The sequence below is a fragment of the Balaenoptera borealis genome (genome assembly GCF_965194805.1).
Source record: "Balaenoptera borealis genome assembly, chromosome: 13".
Taxonomy (NCBI): domain Eukaryota; kingdom Metazoa; phylum Chordata; class Mammalia; order Artiodactyla; family Balaenopteridae; genus Balaenoptera; species Balaenoptera borealis.
In genome coordinates this window covers 8,653,580-8,670,375 of record NC_138870.1, presented here as the reverse complement: position 1 = coordinate 8,670,375, position 16,796 = coordinate 8,653,580, and the positions used below count along the sequence as shown (strand labels likewise).

The 16,796-nt window shown below is 36.8% G+C and overlaps 1 protein-coding gene across 3 annotated transcripts in view; it reads left to right on the top strand.

Annotated features, from left to right (window-relative positions):
• LOC309608788 (COX assembly mitochondrial protein homolog) overlaps window positions 1-16,383 on the top strand; it is a 53,851-nt gene extending 37,468 nt beyond the window's left edge. For 2 of the 3 annotated variants that reach the window (XM_082349289.1, XM_082349290.1), the window contains 2 exons: window positions 85-865; window positions 11,093-16,383. In XM_082349289.1, coding sequence (XP_082205415.1) covers window positions 85-106 — 22 coding nt within the window. In that variant the 3' untranslated portion in view covers window positions 107-865; window positions 11,093-16,383. The remainder of the gene's footprint in view (window positions 1-84; window positions 866-11,092) is intronic. The other variant, XM_082349291.1, reaches the window with a different exon arrangement.
• Window positions 16,384-16,796: the final 413 nt, after the last annotated feature.

Below are 16,796 nucleotides of genomic sequence, written 5' to 3'. Positions count from 1 at the left end.
TCCTGACAATTGGTTAAAGAAAAAACATGAAACATTCAATCTGGAATGGTACTCTTTCACATCTATCTCTCCCTCTCTTTAAAGCTTGAAAGCAATGGCCAAGTAACGAAGAGTGAATTCAAGAATGACCATGTTCTTTTCTACCTGGAAAATGTAAGTTGACAATAATTTTTTCCTCCGTGGCTTTCTTTTTCTTCTGAGGGTAATTGGATGCTTCTATTTCTTATAGATATACATGATAGGGCTTGTCAAAAATTCATGAGACATTAAAGATGATCAGTTTTCTTTCATCCTACTAAACATCTTCTCCCGGTTAACTCTTATGCTATTTCATATATGCCTTGGCTACCTGACTAGATGATTCTCAAGTTTAGAAACATCATTTCTCTGTTTTTTATTCCTCACAGTATCTAATATAGTCTGGTCAAAGATGTATAATTCTTTTATAGTTTGACTTGAACTCCAGCGGAGGCTGGCATGAGTTCCAGGGTCATCCTTTCTATGTATACCTCATTAACCTTCACATAAATGCCTACATTTTTATAATGTTTTCAACTAAATTTCGTGCACCTCAATATAATCAGTGAAATTTAACATTTTATACAATTTAATGTTAATTAACTCATTATTTTGTCATTATATTAGATCATGATACCCTGGATTTATTTAATTGGGTAGAACATAAACTTCTGGAAATAATTTGCTCTGTGATTTTCTTTTTTGTAGACTTGCTCTGATGTGTTTATAATTTGTATCTTTACAGGTTTGTGGTACAGCAAAGAGTTTCACCTTCTCCGTTGAGCAGAGTAACCATGTGTCAAACATTAAGCCAGCCCCAGTCATGGTCACGATTATTATGAAAAAGGTAGGCAAGCAACAACCATACTCTAGAACTATTGAACATGATATCTGTATCTAGGGTTCCCTGAGCTACGTAATTTTCCAAAATCATCCTCAGTCTTCAATATCTGCTTTTACTTTATATATTGATTTTTTTACTCCATGATATATATAACTTCTGACTGGGCTATTTTCTATTTACCAGAGTTTTTCAACACCTAGAATCCTTTTGATATAATGCAAAGGAGCTCACCTTTAACTTGAAATACAAACTAGCTAAGCTTCCAGGTCTTGTTGCTGTTGTTTTTGTTGTTAATGGCCGAGACTTACCATTTCATGTTGCCTCTTTAATTTGAGAAGAGGAGCAAGCCATATTCTGAAATGTTATAGGAAAATATCTGGATAGATTAGGTTTCAAAACAATTATTAAGATGTTGTAAAGAAGATAAAAATTTTCCCTGGAAGGTTAGTGGTATTAGCTTCTCGTTGAATGTCATGCAAAGTTTGTCAAGAAGTCTTTGAATTCTGGCTGTGTCACCAACTAATTGAATGTACTTTGTCAAGTGCCTTAAACTTTAATAGGATATTCCTGGATTTAGAAAATAGATGTGATTGACACTCTTGCAAAATTATTGGAAAGGTTAGACTTAGTGTGTCTCTATTGTCTGACATAATCTGTTTATAGAAAGTTGGAGATTTGATAAGGATGAACTTTCCTTTTATTTTCCAAATGAATATGCCCTTGCTTCTTACATCAGCAGTGCTTCCATTTCCCAGTGAGCCAAAACAAAGCACGCAAAAAAGTAAGGAAATTACATGCATCTTAGACTGTTAAAAATACATCTGGTAAGAAAATGAAAACCTAAGAAGATAAAACAATAGATGAAGCAAAGAGAAGTCTCTCGTACTTCACAATGTCTATATAATTACGTTCATTAGATAAGTACTCTGATAGGTACTTACCTGATAGGTACATTAAGATCTTTATTAATGTCTTTAAGACAGCTTTAAAGAATTTTAAGCTATATATGTGCTTTTTATAAATGTTTCATTTTTTTTAAAAAAAAAACCTCTCATCTTTGTTTTATAAATTGATAGGTTATTAAATAAGTATGTACATATTTTATACACATCGTATATATTAATATGTATATATTTGTGCATGTTTGTATATAAGTGTTTATCTACAATAAATAAATAAATGTGTATATGTATATATATACCCACACATATTATATATATACATATACACATTTATTTATTGTTTGAACTATATTTTTAAGTCCCAGGTAGAAAACAATTTACTTTGAACAAACTCATTTTTCTATATCAAACCTGGAAGAAAACCATGAACTGCCTCACATCCTGAATAGTCTGCATTCTGCTTGCTATGACTTCTTATCAGATTTTGTTTCTTTACTATTCCATTAAATGCTGTGCTTTTGCATCAGAGTCTATGATTTTCTTTTTTTTCAATGCATCATTCATAATTTTCATCCTAGAAAACTCAAGGCTTTGTTTGATAGCAACTCTAGTAATTTGCTTTACTATTGTCAATTCTGAATTCAAGTTTTTAGATAGAATACGGAATCCTCCAACATCTAGAGAAAGAGAAAGGCAGGTTTGCCAGGGGGCATGTGAGCTCAATGAAATAAAAAGAAACACAGAATACAAAACAGACTCTTGCCGATGAAATATCAAAGAGTGGGGGGGAGGGGAGAGTATACTTAGAAAGTCACAAATTAACTGCTGGATTTATTGATTGAGAGGGTAATCCAAGGACATTTTATTTATCTAAAAATTATTTTATGGGGCTTCCCTGGTGGCGCAGTGGTTGAGAATCTGCCCGCCAATGCAGGGCACACGGGTTCGAGCCCTGGTCTGGGAAGATCCCACATGCCGCGGAGCGACTGGGCCCGTGAGCCACAATTGCTGAGCCTGCGCGTCTGGAGCCTGTGCTCTGCAACAAGAGAGGCCGTGATAGTGAGAGGCCTGCGCACCGCGATGAAGAGTGGCTCCCGCTTGCCACAACTGGAGAAGGCCCTCGCACAGAAACGAAGACCCAACACAGCCATAAATGAATAAATAAATTAAAAAAAAAAAAAAAGAGTCTCTTATTAAAAAAAAAAATTATTTTATGGTTCTGAGCTTACCACTTATTCCTGAAGAGCAGTACTCAATGTCTGTCTTTTGCTTAACCTAACACTACGTTACAGCAATGAGTTAATATTGAGAAGATGGAAGCAGGAAGAAACTGGAGGAAACAGGGATGGAAGTGAAATGATTTCTCTACCGATTTCAGTACAGGCTTCTGATTCTGCTGAGACTCTGCTACAGACGGGAAAAAGCTAGAGATAAATTCTCCAGTTGTGGAGTTCAAAAAATTGGAAACAGAGTGTCCTAGCATCTATAGGTATTCAACAAATTAAGAATAGAGTATCTTAATAGAAGATGGTTAGACTTATTTATTCTTGTAGTCTCTCTACCCAATGTACACTGCCAATAGTGCCTAAACTACAACTGGACCCTTCATAAATGTTTATTAATTGATTCATCCTAGATAAACTGCTTGTGTCAGCCCATGTGTGGTGCACAAAAATTTCTTTCACTGTGTTAACAATTCCTTTATACCGAGTTTACCAAAATATCACATCACATGTATAGATAGATAATCAGTACTCATATTTTTTTAAAAAACACCACAGACTCTATAAATATTCAAGGATTCCACTCAAGGAAAATGTGACTCTTCTAGTACATTTTGTGCTAAAGATTCAAGAAAAATGAAGGAAATTCACTTCGTGGCAAATAATGTCTCTTGGTGGGAAACTTCCTTTTTCTGCCTAAGTAAATAATCAATTCTCAGTCCTCATTTTACTCAACATGTATCCAATAGTTAGTTTACTCAGATAATAAAATTGTCCCTCAGATTATAATGAGAAAAGAAGGGCATGGCAAAGTCAGCTACTGTTCTTCAAGGCACAGAGAAAGTCTGGGATGTAATGTTTACACTTGCAAAATTTTTCAGTATCACAGTGAGAACGGAAGGTATCAGGGAACTGAGATCAAAATATCTTCTGAAGAAGAGAAAACTGTAGACAAACAATATAGCTTGTTACTTTCCCTTTTCATTAAAACATCTCCCCAGTTTATTTTGGACAGAAAACCAAAGTCATTTCCCTGGTCCAAATTTTAATAGAAAATGGGACAGAAGGGATACTCCAGTTTAGGAGTGTTGAATGGGAAATGCGAAGCTTTGATGTGTGTGTGTGTGTGTGTGTGTTTAAGAAGATGTCCTTAGTCAACTAGACCACCGTGGAATGGATCATGGAGGATGTATAGCTCTGATTTGGATGAGGCTGGTGTTAGCAAAGCAAAACATGGTATGGCACTTGCCCCACTTCCCTCTCCACACAGAAGTACTTGGACATGGGAATAACTCATTCCATCTGTCATGTTCTTACATGATAGTAATCATGTAAAGTAATCACACTTTTTTGCAGGATTTTGGACAGAGGAGTGACCTGGTCCAGTTATGTTTGAAACTGATCACCTGGCTGCTGTGTTGAGAACAGGCTGTAGGAGGCCTGGTAGCAGCTATTGCAGGAATCCAGGCAAAAAATGATGGTGGCTTGGACCAGGGTTGTAGCAGTGGAGAGAGTAAGAAATTATCAGATTCTAGGTATATTTTGAAGGTAAAACCAGTAGAATTTCCTGATGAATTGGATATAAGGAATGACAAAAAAGAGTGACCAGAGATTATTCCCGTGCTCAGTATGGTCTGAGCTACTGAAAAATAGAATTGCCATCACCTGAGCTGCTGGGGTTGAAGTAGGCTTGAGTAGGAGATTAGGAATTCATCTTTGGACATAGAGAGTTTTTGTGATTTTATATACTCAAATGGAGATAACAGGTTGGAAGTTGAGCAATCAGTACAGAAATTTGGGAGAGAGCTCGGGGTTAAAAAAAATAAATTTGGGACATGTTAGCACATAGACCATGGATGGGAAGAGATCTCTATGGCAGTGAATCTACATAGAGAGGAAAATCAAGGACTTTGCTTTGAGGCACTCAACATTAAAATGTGGGGTAGGGGCAGGTCGAGGAAGAATAAATAAATGAAGGAGAAACCAGTGAAGTAAGATGAAAACTTGTGTTTTGCTCTGGCCTAAGGGTGCTTTTGGATAGAGCATAATTTTTTAAGCCAATCACATTATCACTGTCTCCTCTGACAGTGACTGGTGTTCACAGGTCAGTTTCCCTGAAACACAGACCCTGGGATGGAGATGTGTGTGTAGGGGGTTTACTGGGGACAACTTTAAAGATCAACATCAGTGGAGGATAAAGGAGTCGGGATTGTACATACAAGAGGAGTTGAATTGCAATGGGTCCCGAGAAAAGTTACAGGGCATGGTGAGCTGTGGGGCTGGAGTGGTCTTTTAGGGCTCTCCTACCTTAAGGCAAGGGAACCAGGTCTCTATACCGTCACAACACCCGTCCTTGGATACCAGGCTGCCTCTAAGGAAGAGGAGGGAACTTGGGTGAAAAGTCTTTCTGATGCTGAGGGAAATTCTCGGAGCTGAATTCATCAGAGCCAGCAGCCACCAAGATTCCCGGCAACTGGGGTTTCAAGTACTTCAGCCTTGGAGGGAAATTTCTAAAGGACACGCCCCAGATCACTACTTTGGTCTAACAATGAGAAATATAAACCAAATCTGACTGAGGACCTATACAGGAGTGTGTCTCCTGGTACAGCATCCAGAGTGATTTTGCTCCCTGGTAGAGAGGGTGACACAGAGAGAGATTCAGAAGCAAAATATTCTTTTTTTACTGACTCCTTTTCTTCCATATTGGGATATTGTTGGGAAGAAATAATATTTCTTTATTTGGGCTGCTTTAGGAGCCCAACTGTGGCCAAAAAGACAAATAATACTGATATACCAAAGACGTAGAGCAGAAAGAATGGAAGAAAATTCTTGATGGCATTGGTGAGCTGCTGAACTAATGCTGATACCGCCTTCCTCAGAATTTGTGCCAAATGAGATAATAAATGTTTGGTATTTTAAAATCTCTGTTAGTTAGGCATTCTTTTATTTACTGGTAAAATTTTCTTTATCATTCATTTTTTTCCCCAATTCCTTGCTTCTGTTTTCCTATCTTATCTTCATAGAGAACCGACGATACCTCCTTTTTAAAGTTCTTTCTAATTACTAATCCTGGGAAATCATTTGCAGAGGGGCCGGTACAGATGTCTGGCTGACATGAGTCATCCATTGCTCACAGTAATGCTCTCCATGACTGGGACTTTGGGCTGTGTGTGTGTGTGTGTGTGTGTATGTGTGTGTGTGTGTGTGTGTGTATGTGTGTGTGTGCGTGTATGTGTGTGTGTGTGTAATATTCCATCTCAGAAGGGACATATCCAATGTTTTCTACATTGCAGGCACTGTGCTAATCACTTTAAATATATTAATTTATTTAACCCCCACAATAAACTTATAAATTATTGCTATTATAATTATTTCCATTCATAGACAAAAAGAAGCACAGGGAATTTACGTGGCTCATCCGAGGCCATTTGTCTGATAAGTCATAGAACCAGAATCCAAAAGCAGGCTGTGAGGTTCCATCCAGGGAAAGGAAGGAAAATTCTACACACAACCTACATTCTTAATATACTAATACTTAAAATACCGGGTGAGTAAATGTAGCTTCCTTTTGGCTACAACAAAATTATAACTTCTGATGCAAAGGGGTGGCATTTGCTGCAGTGCTTTCCCAGCAGGGGGCGTTCGTTCCCAACCTCACTCCGCCTGGAAGAGTAAGTCGGCCTCTGCTGGCAAAAAGATTCTGGAAATTTTTATAACTTGCTGTGACAACTTTGATGCCAAAATCAAAACAAGTTTACAGAAACCTTATTCTTTTAGGTAAAGGTAATTCCAAAGAGAACACTGTGAGCTTGCTTCCCCGCTCCACGGCCCCACCCCAGGTACATACTCCTGTGGATGTTCACACAAAGAGGGGTTTGAAGGGAGAAGACAGAGGCGCATTGCTTACCATCTGCTGCAGGATGTGTCTTCCTGCTGGGGTTGTGGGTAGAATTCTCGTCAAGAACATGTTCCGCAGAGGGAAGGACACGCTCTCATTCATTACACAACCCATGATCAATTCCAGGCACATTTTCCCTTTGCCCTTTAGCCTTTATCCAAGAGGAAACAATTGCATAACACTGAATGTTGTGCAAAGCAATATCTCTGTCATCAAAGTGATTATCACCAAAGGTTGCAAAATGATTAGGGTTCTTTCCAGAAATTTTCTATCTTCTTAATATTAAAAATTATAAATACTACCTAAGAAACCATACCTTAAAGAAAGTGAAGCCTGAAAGATGAGAAGGATATAGGACAGAACAAAAGTTATACTCCAAACTTGACTTTGGAACTTGGGATTTTTTTGTTTTGTTTTGTTTATTTATTTATTTATGGCTGTGTTGGGTCTTCGTTTCTGTGCGAGGGCTTTCTCTAGTTGCGGCAAGCGGGGGCCACTCTTCATCGCGGTGCACGGGCCTCTCATTATCGCGGCCTCTCTTGTTGCGGAGCACAGGCTCCAGACGCGCAGGCTCAGCAATTGTGGCTCACGGGCCTAGTCGCTCCGCGGCATGTGGGATCTTCCCAGACCAGGGCTCGAACCCGTGTCCCCTGCATTGGCAGGCAGATTCTCAACCACTGCGCCACCAGGGAAGCCCATGGAACTTGGGATATTTTTTTACAAGACTGGAAACAGTTTCGTTTTTTCTCTTTTTTATTTTTACTTTTCACCAGTAAATACTACCTATTTACTTTTTAAGAGTATACGTTGCCTATATAATCTTCAATCATTTTTCTTTGTAGACAAAATTATCTGGATATAAAATGTCTTTATATATTAAATGTGTGAATATTAACTGGATGCTAAAGTTGGAAACCTTAAGAACTTTCTTAAGAAGAAACTTACTAATGAGTTTGGGATTTATCCTGTAGGTAATTATGGACCATTCAAAAGTTTTTAAAGAGGACACGTATAATTAATTTGCATTTTAGGGGAAAAAAAGCGTTGGTCTATTGGTAGTATGGAATGGATTTCCTGCCATTTACAGTAAAAGGGCAATATTAGAGAAGAGCTCAGCAGATGATTCCTTTGTGATATGTGATGTAATCACAGCAATCATGAGATCGTCTTCAAGTGTTTCATATTGAGTCAAATTCCTAGAGATAAAGTAACACAAAATACTTGGCAATATTCTTGGAAAAGGAAAAAAGAGAATGCAATGCAAAAAAAAAAAAAAAAAAGAAAGTAATACTTTGGTGTTCTGCCAGGAGACCTTTATTTTACAGATCACTAGACCTTGATAAAGGCTTACCTAAATCCACACAAATCCATCTCAACAAGTTTCCCTGTGAACAAGAAGGTGATTTCTTTATCTCCCGGAAGTCCTCTTAAGTTTCTAAAGCAAATTGCTGCACCACTTCCCTGAGCTCTGTTTATCAAGGAATAAAAAGAGATGCAACCTCAAAAAAGTAATGGGGGGAGGGCAAGAAGTAAGAAAAAAGCAACTAGTGAACATCGTGTTGCATTCTTGCCAAGCAGCAGTGGGTGCCAGCTTGCCTGATGTTTACATAGGTGACTTTCTGTCTCCATTTCAAGGGAACAGTCTAAGAATATCTTCAAGATGGCAGTTTCTCTTGCTGAATAAATTAATGAATAAGTGTCACTTTATGTACCTTGCTACATTCATAAGCTATTTGGAGCAATAAAGGGTGATTCCAACAATAATAAATGGTGTCAGTTATTATCTTTATTTTTCTTATCTTCGTTACATTAAAAATTTGAGGTCCGGGGTTACTTATTTTCTCTTAATTTAGAATATTCAGAATATATTTGGCATGCAAAAATATATCATATAGAAAATAAATCAGTAATTACCTATAAAAATAGAAGATAATTCTTTTTTTTCAATCTGAACTTCCTTAGGTCACTCACTATCATTACTTGTAAATTGCTCCCATAGCAATAACTCTATGGAACTATTATCAACCAGAAATGGGTACTAAGTTTTCAACACAAATTTAGAGCTCAACCAGGAAATAATAGTGTAGAGCTCAACCAGGAAATAATAGTGTAGTGAGATATAAATTCATTTGTGATAAAATTGAACTTACAGAAATGAGATTTAATTTGTGCTTGAAAAATTCACCCACAGGTGTCATCTTTTAAGTCTAAGTGTCGATGTAAATTTTTTCATAAATGAGATGGTGATATTTGAGTTTTGCATCTAGTGGCATGTAATAGACAGGTACTGGGAGGTGATCAAAATTCAAAGAAAATATCCAATGAGGTTACAAGTGTTACACTTTAAGAATGACAAAAGCAGCTGAATGGATCTATAAAACTCCACAACAGGCTTTCCTTGCCAGTGAGAATGTCTGAGCTCCCAGCACACTGTACCTGGATCTACATGGATCTGGTGAGTACAGTCTGTGACTTCTGTTTTGATCCTGATGTAGATGAGAATACTTCCGGGTGTTTTTCTCATTTATCTACATCTCTCATTCTCCAAAAATGCAAATGATTGCATAGGGTTTTACTGTTACATGAGGAAGCCAAATAGAGCTTGGTATTGAAAGCTCAAGCTTAATTACATTTTTATTACAGTAATTTGCTGTTAAGCAATATTACCATTTCATGATATAATCAAAAATATATTAATTCATACGGTAAATTCCAGACTTGAAAGGCATCATCATGTTTGCCTAGTAAATATCCAGAATGTAATTAAGAGCTCTAACGTTGTATTTATGTTGAAGAAGAGGCATCAGTGGGCTGCTGAGGAAAGAAGCTGAACTAAGAGTGGGCAAATCTGAAATGAAATTTGCACTATCAATTTGGAGGCAAAGCATCGTATGAAGAGACTGACACTGCTAACCTTTATAAAACTAATGATTTTAATCAACTGCTGCTTTGTTATTGGGATTTCCTTTGTTGGGGCTACAAAATGTAATTCATAGGCCAGCATCCTTCTGTTTCATGAATTTCAAGTCCTCAGATTCAGCCTTCTGATGTATTTCTAACATTAAAAAATAACGCACTTGGGACTTCCCTGGTGGTGCAGTGATTAAGAATCCGCCTACCAATGCAGGGGACGCGGGTTCAAGCCCTGGTCCGGGAAGATCCCACATGCCGTGGAGCAACTAAGCCCATGTGCCACAACTATTGAGCCTGTGCTCTAAGGCCCGCGTGCCACAACTACTGAGCCCGCTTGCTGCAACTACTGAAGCCCATGTGCCTAGAGCCCGTGCTCCGCAACAAGAGAAGCCACCACAATGAGAAGCCCGCGCACCGCAACGAAGAGTAGCCCCCACTCGCCGCAACTAGAGAAAGCCCGCGCGCAGCAGCAAAGACCCATCACAGCCAAAAATAAATAAATAAATAAATAAAATTGTTAAAAAATGCACTTTTCTTAAACTCCAAAATCCTTCAGTTAACAGAATAATTGCTAAGTAGCTAAACATTGCTTTGACACTTTCAATTTCAATGTTCTTGCTTAAATTTTGTAGACTATATGCTCTGCTCGTCCTTTCTGTTCTACAACAAAGCTCTTTAGGTAAAGCTTACGCATAGCTTTTCAATCTTCAAAACAGAATCTGTTGTTTTGACTGTCTCCCTCAACTATGATGAGATCCAGACCAAAATATTTGAAGAGAATGTTACCAGACAGGATTTCTTCAAATGTATCAACTTGGAGATAAATACTTCATTCTATTTCATAGGGAAAAGAATATTGCAGGTGTACAAAATGTACTCATATAATTGACTTTCCACAGACAGACATCAGACTATTTTTCTGTGTGTGTAAATTTCTTTTAATTTTAAAAGAATAATATAGTCCTCAGTTTGGGATGATGTAAGTACAGTCATAGATGGTGACAAGGGGATGAGCCAAAGCCATTTGATTTTAGGACAGAAATTTGTTGACAGGAAGAAGGTATTTAAAAGGAAATATTCCAATGCAGAGAAGCAAAGTTTTAAGAAAGGAAAAGAATTAATTTAAATGATGAGATGAGATAAGAAAGTGACAAAACAAAAGAAATAAACAAGATTGGTTATTCAAAAAATAGATAGGACAAGTTATGAATTAAAACTTTTAGTGACGCCAACACATAGTGGGAGGGATTTTTTGATAAAACAGACAGCAATCTTGTATTTATTTGCTCCCTAGTTTCCTCAGGCCAGACTGGCTTTCATTACCTTCTCTGCTAAAGGAGCAACGCTCAATCAGGAAGAGAGAACATTGGTAGCAATCAGGCCCCGAGAAAACATGGTCTTTTTCAGACAGATGCCCATCTACAAGCCTGGACAGAAAGGTGAGTGCATCTAAATTTCATTACACTCAACTAATATAATTTATAGGATATCTAAATTGATGGTACACAATACATGCCTAGCAAATCGGTCGTTTAAAATCCATTACAAAGTTTGCTTGAAATATAAAATAAAAATATAGGTTGAAGTGTTCACTTCAGCAGTACATATACTAAAATTAGAACGATACAGAGAAGATTAGCATGACCCCTATATAAGGAGAACACACAAATTCATGAAACATTTCATTTTTTTTCCCACAGATGTATACTTATCTTCTGAACATTAAATATATGGCATTCTGCATGTCAATCATACTCAACAAAGGGATTTGAAAATATAGAGTATGTAGCATAAAGGCTAGAGATTTAGTTTCAATAAGTCTGGGGTGGGGAGCCTTAGAAACTATTTTTAAAGCATTCCTTGGTTGATTCTAATAATAATCAAGTTTTGGAATCACTAAGTGACAGCTTATACAAATTTATAAGCTGACAGTTGAATTATAAGTAGAACAGCAATAGAGAGTATCAAGAACAGGTAAGAGAACTCTAGTGCGTAAATAACTGTCCAGTGATAGAAAGATCAGCATGGCATGGAAATAAGCTGAGAAGTCTTTTCTCATCTTCTTGGTCTAGAAGAAGTTCTTAGGCACAGATTACTACAGTCAAAAGAAGACATTTCTGATGAGATGCATGGCGCATGAAAAAGCACAGAGGTAGAATTAATTCAAAATCGTGCCTTAAAATGAGAATTGGATAGACTTATTTGCAGTGAAGAAAAAAAAAAAAAAACAGAAGGGAGGAAAACAAGTTCAAGTGAATAAAAGAGTTACAGGAGAGCCTGGGCTATGGAGCTGAAGAGCTATTTTGTGTAGATTGGGGGATTATACAATGATGAAAACAGCCTGAAGAAGATTATCCTTAGCAACTGACATTATTAACTGATAATATGCTTTCTTTCCTGATAGGAAGTATTTCAAGAAATAAGGCTAGGGACAAAATTGGAAGATTTCTGGGATTCTTGCGAAGAGCTGAAGAAGGCAGAGGTTGAAAAGGTTGAGTCTTTTCAACCTCTGCCTACTTCCAACAGCCCAGAAACATAAAAACTTAATTACAATGAGTTTCTTTTTCCTCATCCCATCTATTTTCTAGTAGAGGGCCTAAGACGCTGGGTTATAATGTAGCACAAAAGATGAATAATTAGTCTTACACAGTTGAGGATATTCAGTTTTCAAAAAAATTGACCTTTAGTGTTTGAGGTATAATGCTTCAAATATTCATAGCTTACCCAGTGTCATGTTGCTTTTAAAAACAAAGTATATTGTGATATTAACTATTGCATTGTGTTAAAATTGCAAAGCACATTTAGATTGTTGTAGCTTCGTATGTGACTAGGATCTGCAGTTTGATATCTAGACCTTCATCTCTCCCTGGCCCTCTGAGAAATTACAGAAGATACAGCATCAATCCAGGCTAAAAATTTTATGGGAAGTTATTGATGGCTAAGTTGTTGCAAAGTTAGCCATTTAGATTATTTTAAAGAGAGGACCCATAAATTATCTAGATGCATTTTTTGACTTTATGTGTTCCAGCTTCACATTTGGTATTTATCCTGCACAGAAATATCCTACATTTGGAATTAATGCTATTCCAGGACCTAGTCTGACCTAGTTTGAGTGTTGTCATCACTTCTGCCCAAATTTGCCAAGATCAAAGAAAAAGCAAACAATGAAATTTAACTCAGAGATCAGAAACAAGGACAGGATGATCATTTATTTGCCTGCTAGCTTATAGGCAGTGACAACAAAGCAGGCCTTAAGAAACTGGGAGTAGATTTTTACCTTGCATGATTTCAGGTTGCAAGAGGTCCCTCCCATAAGGAAATCACCAGTAATAGTCCTTGAGTCCTGTAATTCTACAGTAGGAGTTCCATCGCATTGGTTTGAAGTGTTTATCCTTGTTGGAACACAAAATTTAAGACAATAAGCAATTTTCTTTCTTGAAAGATTTACTCACAGGTAAATCTGTAAAGACATTGGGCACCTGAAGAGAGAAAAAAGTTTTTCATCAAAAATTTGAAAGATGTTTTAAGCTCCTAAAACAAACCTCTAAACTTCGTTGCATTAGAAGTGGAGCTTATTTGCAGTTACCTTTAGTAACCAGAGTAAAGGATAGCACTTCCTCTGGCTAGAAAAGAGTATTATGTTTATACGGACAGTTGCTGTCATCCCATAAAGAAAGAAGTTTTTTGTCCTATTTTGATGATTTTGTGCTATCTGGTCATTATTTTACTAGAAATATCTATGACATATAAAATTGAATTAGGTGATTTTGAAAGAGTGTGATGGGAAAATACATATATTTTTAAAAATCTCACTCTGAGTGTATAACTTTAATGAAAATATCTCCTCATATTTTTAAACTGACAAAAATATTTCCATTTCCATATTTTTAAAGTTAGCAAACTGAGTATACTATAAGTTATTGATGCTCTGGCCACATGGGAACTATACTTAATAGTACACAAAAACACATGTCATCTTTTAACAAGATAAGTATGAATTAAATGAGTTTTAAATTGAGATTTTCAAAAACATATTTCTTTTAATAAGGGTGTCCTCTGATTTAAAAAATAGTAATAAAAGTTAACAGTGTGTGATCTAGTATTATGTACTATCTGAAGTATTTCCCAGGGCGTTGACATTCTAAAACACCTATTGTAGACTGTGTAAAGTTTTAAAAGAAGGAAAAAAATGGAGAATCAATAAGGAGACTTTACTTGGAAAATATATACACAGATTTCAAGCACACAAGCCATGCACTGTTTTAGGATTTCTATAATTTGTTTATAGTTAACTTGTTTTCATCTTAGGAGTCTTTCCCTTAATTTTCTTTAATGAGTATGTTTATTTTATATTAAACTATTTATAATAAAATTCAAAACTTACTTGAACTATTTGACATTATAAAAAACATTTATTCATGATTCCATGGAAATCCCCATCTTTCAAATCAATAGTGAATGATGTTGTAGTAATGTATCTGGTAGAAACTTCATATTTTAATAAGGTTGAAAAAAATCAATATAATAAAAAACTTGTTATGTTCTGGGTAGTAATGAGTGAATGGGTGAATTATATGAGTGAAAAATATTATGTAATGAGTGAATAATATTATATAATGAGTTAATATGTTAATTATATAATGAGTGAACGAAAGCATTATGTTTGCTTCATATTTTAGTTATCAAGGGAGGTATTATCTTAGGTCACCTTCCCCAAAATCTGATCTTGAGACAGGAAAAAAAGAACCAGTGAGTTATTAAGAAAGTGCCTCCAGAAGACACCAAAAAACAAAAGAGTGGGGGAAAGCAGGGCATGGAAGGGAAGAAGCCAGGCAAGGGGGCAACTGATTTTGGACAAAGCCTTGACTTCAGCCTGATCTGGCAGGAAGATACATAGCGTCGATTACACTTCAGAATTTGTCCCACTTTTAGGAAAGGAAGCTAAACTTTCATACTCCAGCACCAGGGAGTCGCTGGTGATGGACAACACCCAAGGCAGAGGTAAACCCCTAGGAACTTGTCAAGGAGCCCAAGACAAACCTCTGAAAAAGTTCACAGATGCAAACTTAGAAGCAAAGCACGAAGAAGCTGGGGGTGGGTGCAAAGAACTAGTGAAAGTATGGAAGGTATCCAGGAAGAGCCTTGGCTGTGTCTGCTACAGGTGTCATGGGGAAGGTGGCTTATTTTTTTTAATTTAATTTATTTATTTTTTATACAGCATGTTCTTATTAGTTATCTATTTTATACATATTAGTATATATATGTCAGTCCCAATCTCCCAATTCACACTACCACCCCTACCCCTGCTTTCAACCCTTGGTGTCCATACGTTTGTTATCTACATCTGTGTCTCTATTTCTGCCTTGCAAACCAGTTCATCTGTACCATTTTTCTAGATTCCACATATATGTGTTAATATACGATATTTGTTTTTCTCTTTCTGACTTACTTCACTCTGTATGACATTCTCTAGGTCCATCCACGTCTCTACAAATGAACCAATTTTGGTCCATTCTATGACTGAGTAATATTCCATTGTATATATGTACCACATCTTCTTTATCCATTCATCTGTTGATGGGCATTTAGGTTGCTTCCATGACCTATCTATTGTAAATAGAGCTGCAGTGAACGTTGGAGTGCATGCATCTTTTTGAATTATGGTTTTCTGGGTATATGCCCAGTAGTGGGATTGCTGGGTCATATGGTAGTTCTATTTTTAGTTTTTCAAGTAACCTCCATGCTGTTCCCCATAGTGGCTGTATCAATATACATTCCCACCAACAGTGCAAGAGGGTTCTCTTTTCTCCACACCTTCTCCAGCATTTGCTGTTTGTAGATTTTCTGATGATGCCCTTTCTAACCAGTGTGAGGTGATACCTCATTGTAGTTTTGATTTGCATTTCTCTAATAATTACTGATGTCCAGCAGCTTTTCATGTGCCTCTTGGCCATCTGTATGTCTTCTTTCGAGAAATGTCTATTTAGGTCTTCTGCCCATTTTTTTTTTTTTTAAACATCTTTATTGGAGTATAATTGCTTTACAATGGTGTGTTAGTTTCTGCTTTATAACAAAGTGAATCAGTTATACATATACATATGTTCCCATATCTCTTCCCTCTTGTTTCTCCCTCCCTCCCACCCTCCCTATCCCACCCCTCTAGGTGGTCACAAAGCACCGAGCTGATCTCCCTGTGCTATGCGGCTGCTTCCCACTAGCTATCTATTTTACATTTGGTAGTGTATATATGTCCATGACACTCTCTCACCCTGTCACATCTCACCCCTCCCCCTCTCCATATCCTCAAGTCCATTCTCTAGTAAGTCTGTGTCTTTATTCCCGTCTTGCCACTAGGTTCTTCATGACCTTTTTTTTTTTTTTTCCTTAGATTCCATATATATCTGTTAGCATACTGTATTTGTTTTTCTCTTTCTGACTTACTTCACTCTGTATGACAGACTCGAACTCCATCCACCTCATTACAAATACCTCCATTTCATTTCTTTTTATGGCTGAGTAATATTCCATTGTATATATGTGCCACATCTTCTTTATCCATTCATCCGATGATGGACACTTAGGTTGCTTCCATGTCCTGGCTATTGTAAATAGAGCTGCAATGAACATTTTGGTACATGACTCATTTTTTGATTGGGTTGTTTGTTTTTTTAATATTGAGCTGCATGAGCTGTTTATATATTTTGGAGATTAATCCTTTGTCTGTTGATTCGTTTGCAAACATTTTCTCCCATTCTGAGGGTTGTTTTTTGTCTTGTTTATGGTTTCCTTTGCTGTGCAAAAGCTTTCAAGTTTCATTAGGTCCCATTTATTTACTTTTGTTTTTATTTCCATTACTCTAGGAGGTGGGTCAAAAAAGATCTTGCTGTGATTTATGTCAAAGAGTGTTCTTCCTATGTTTTCCTCTTAGAGTTTTATAGTGTCCAGTCTTACATTTAGGTCTTTAATCCATTTTGAGTTTATTTTTGTGTATGGTGTTA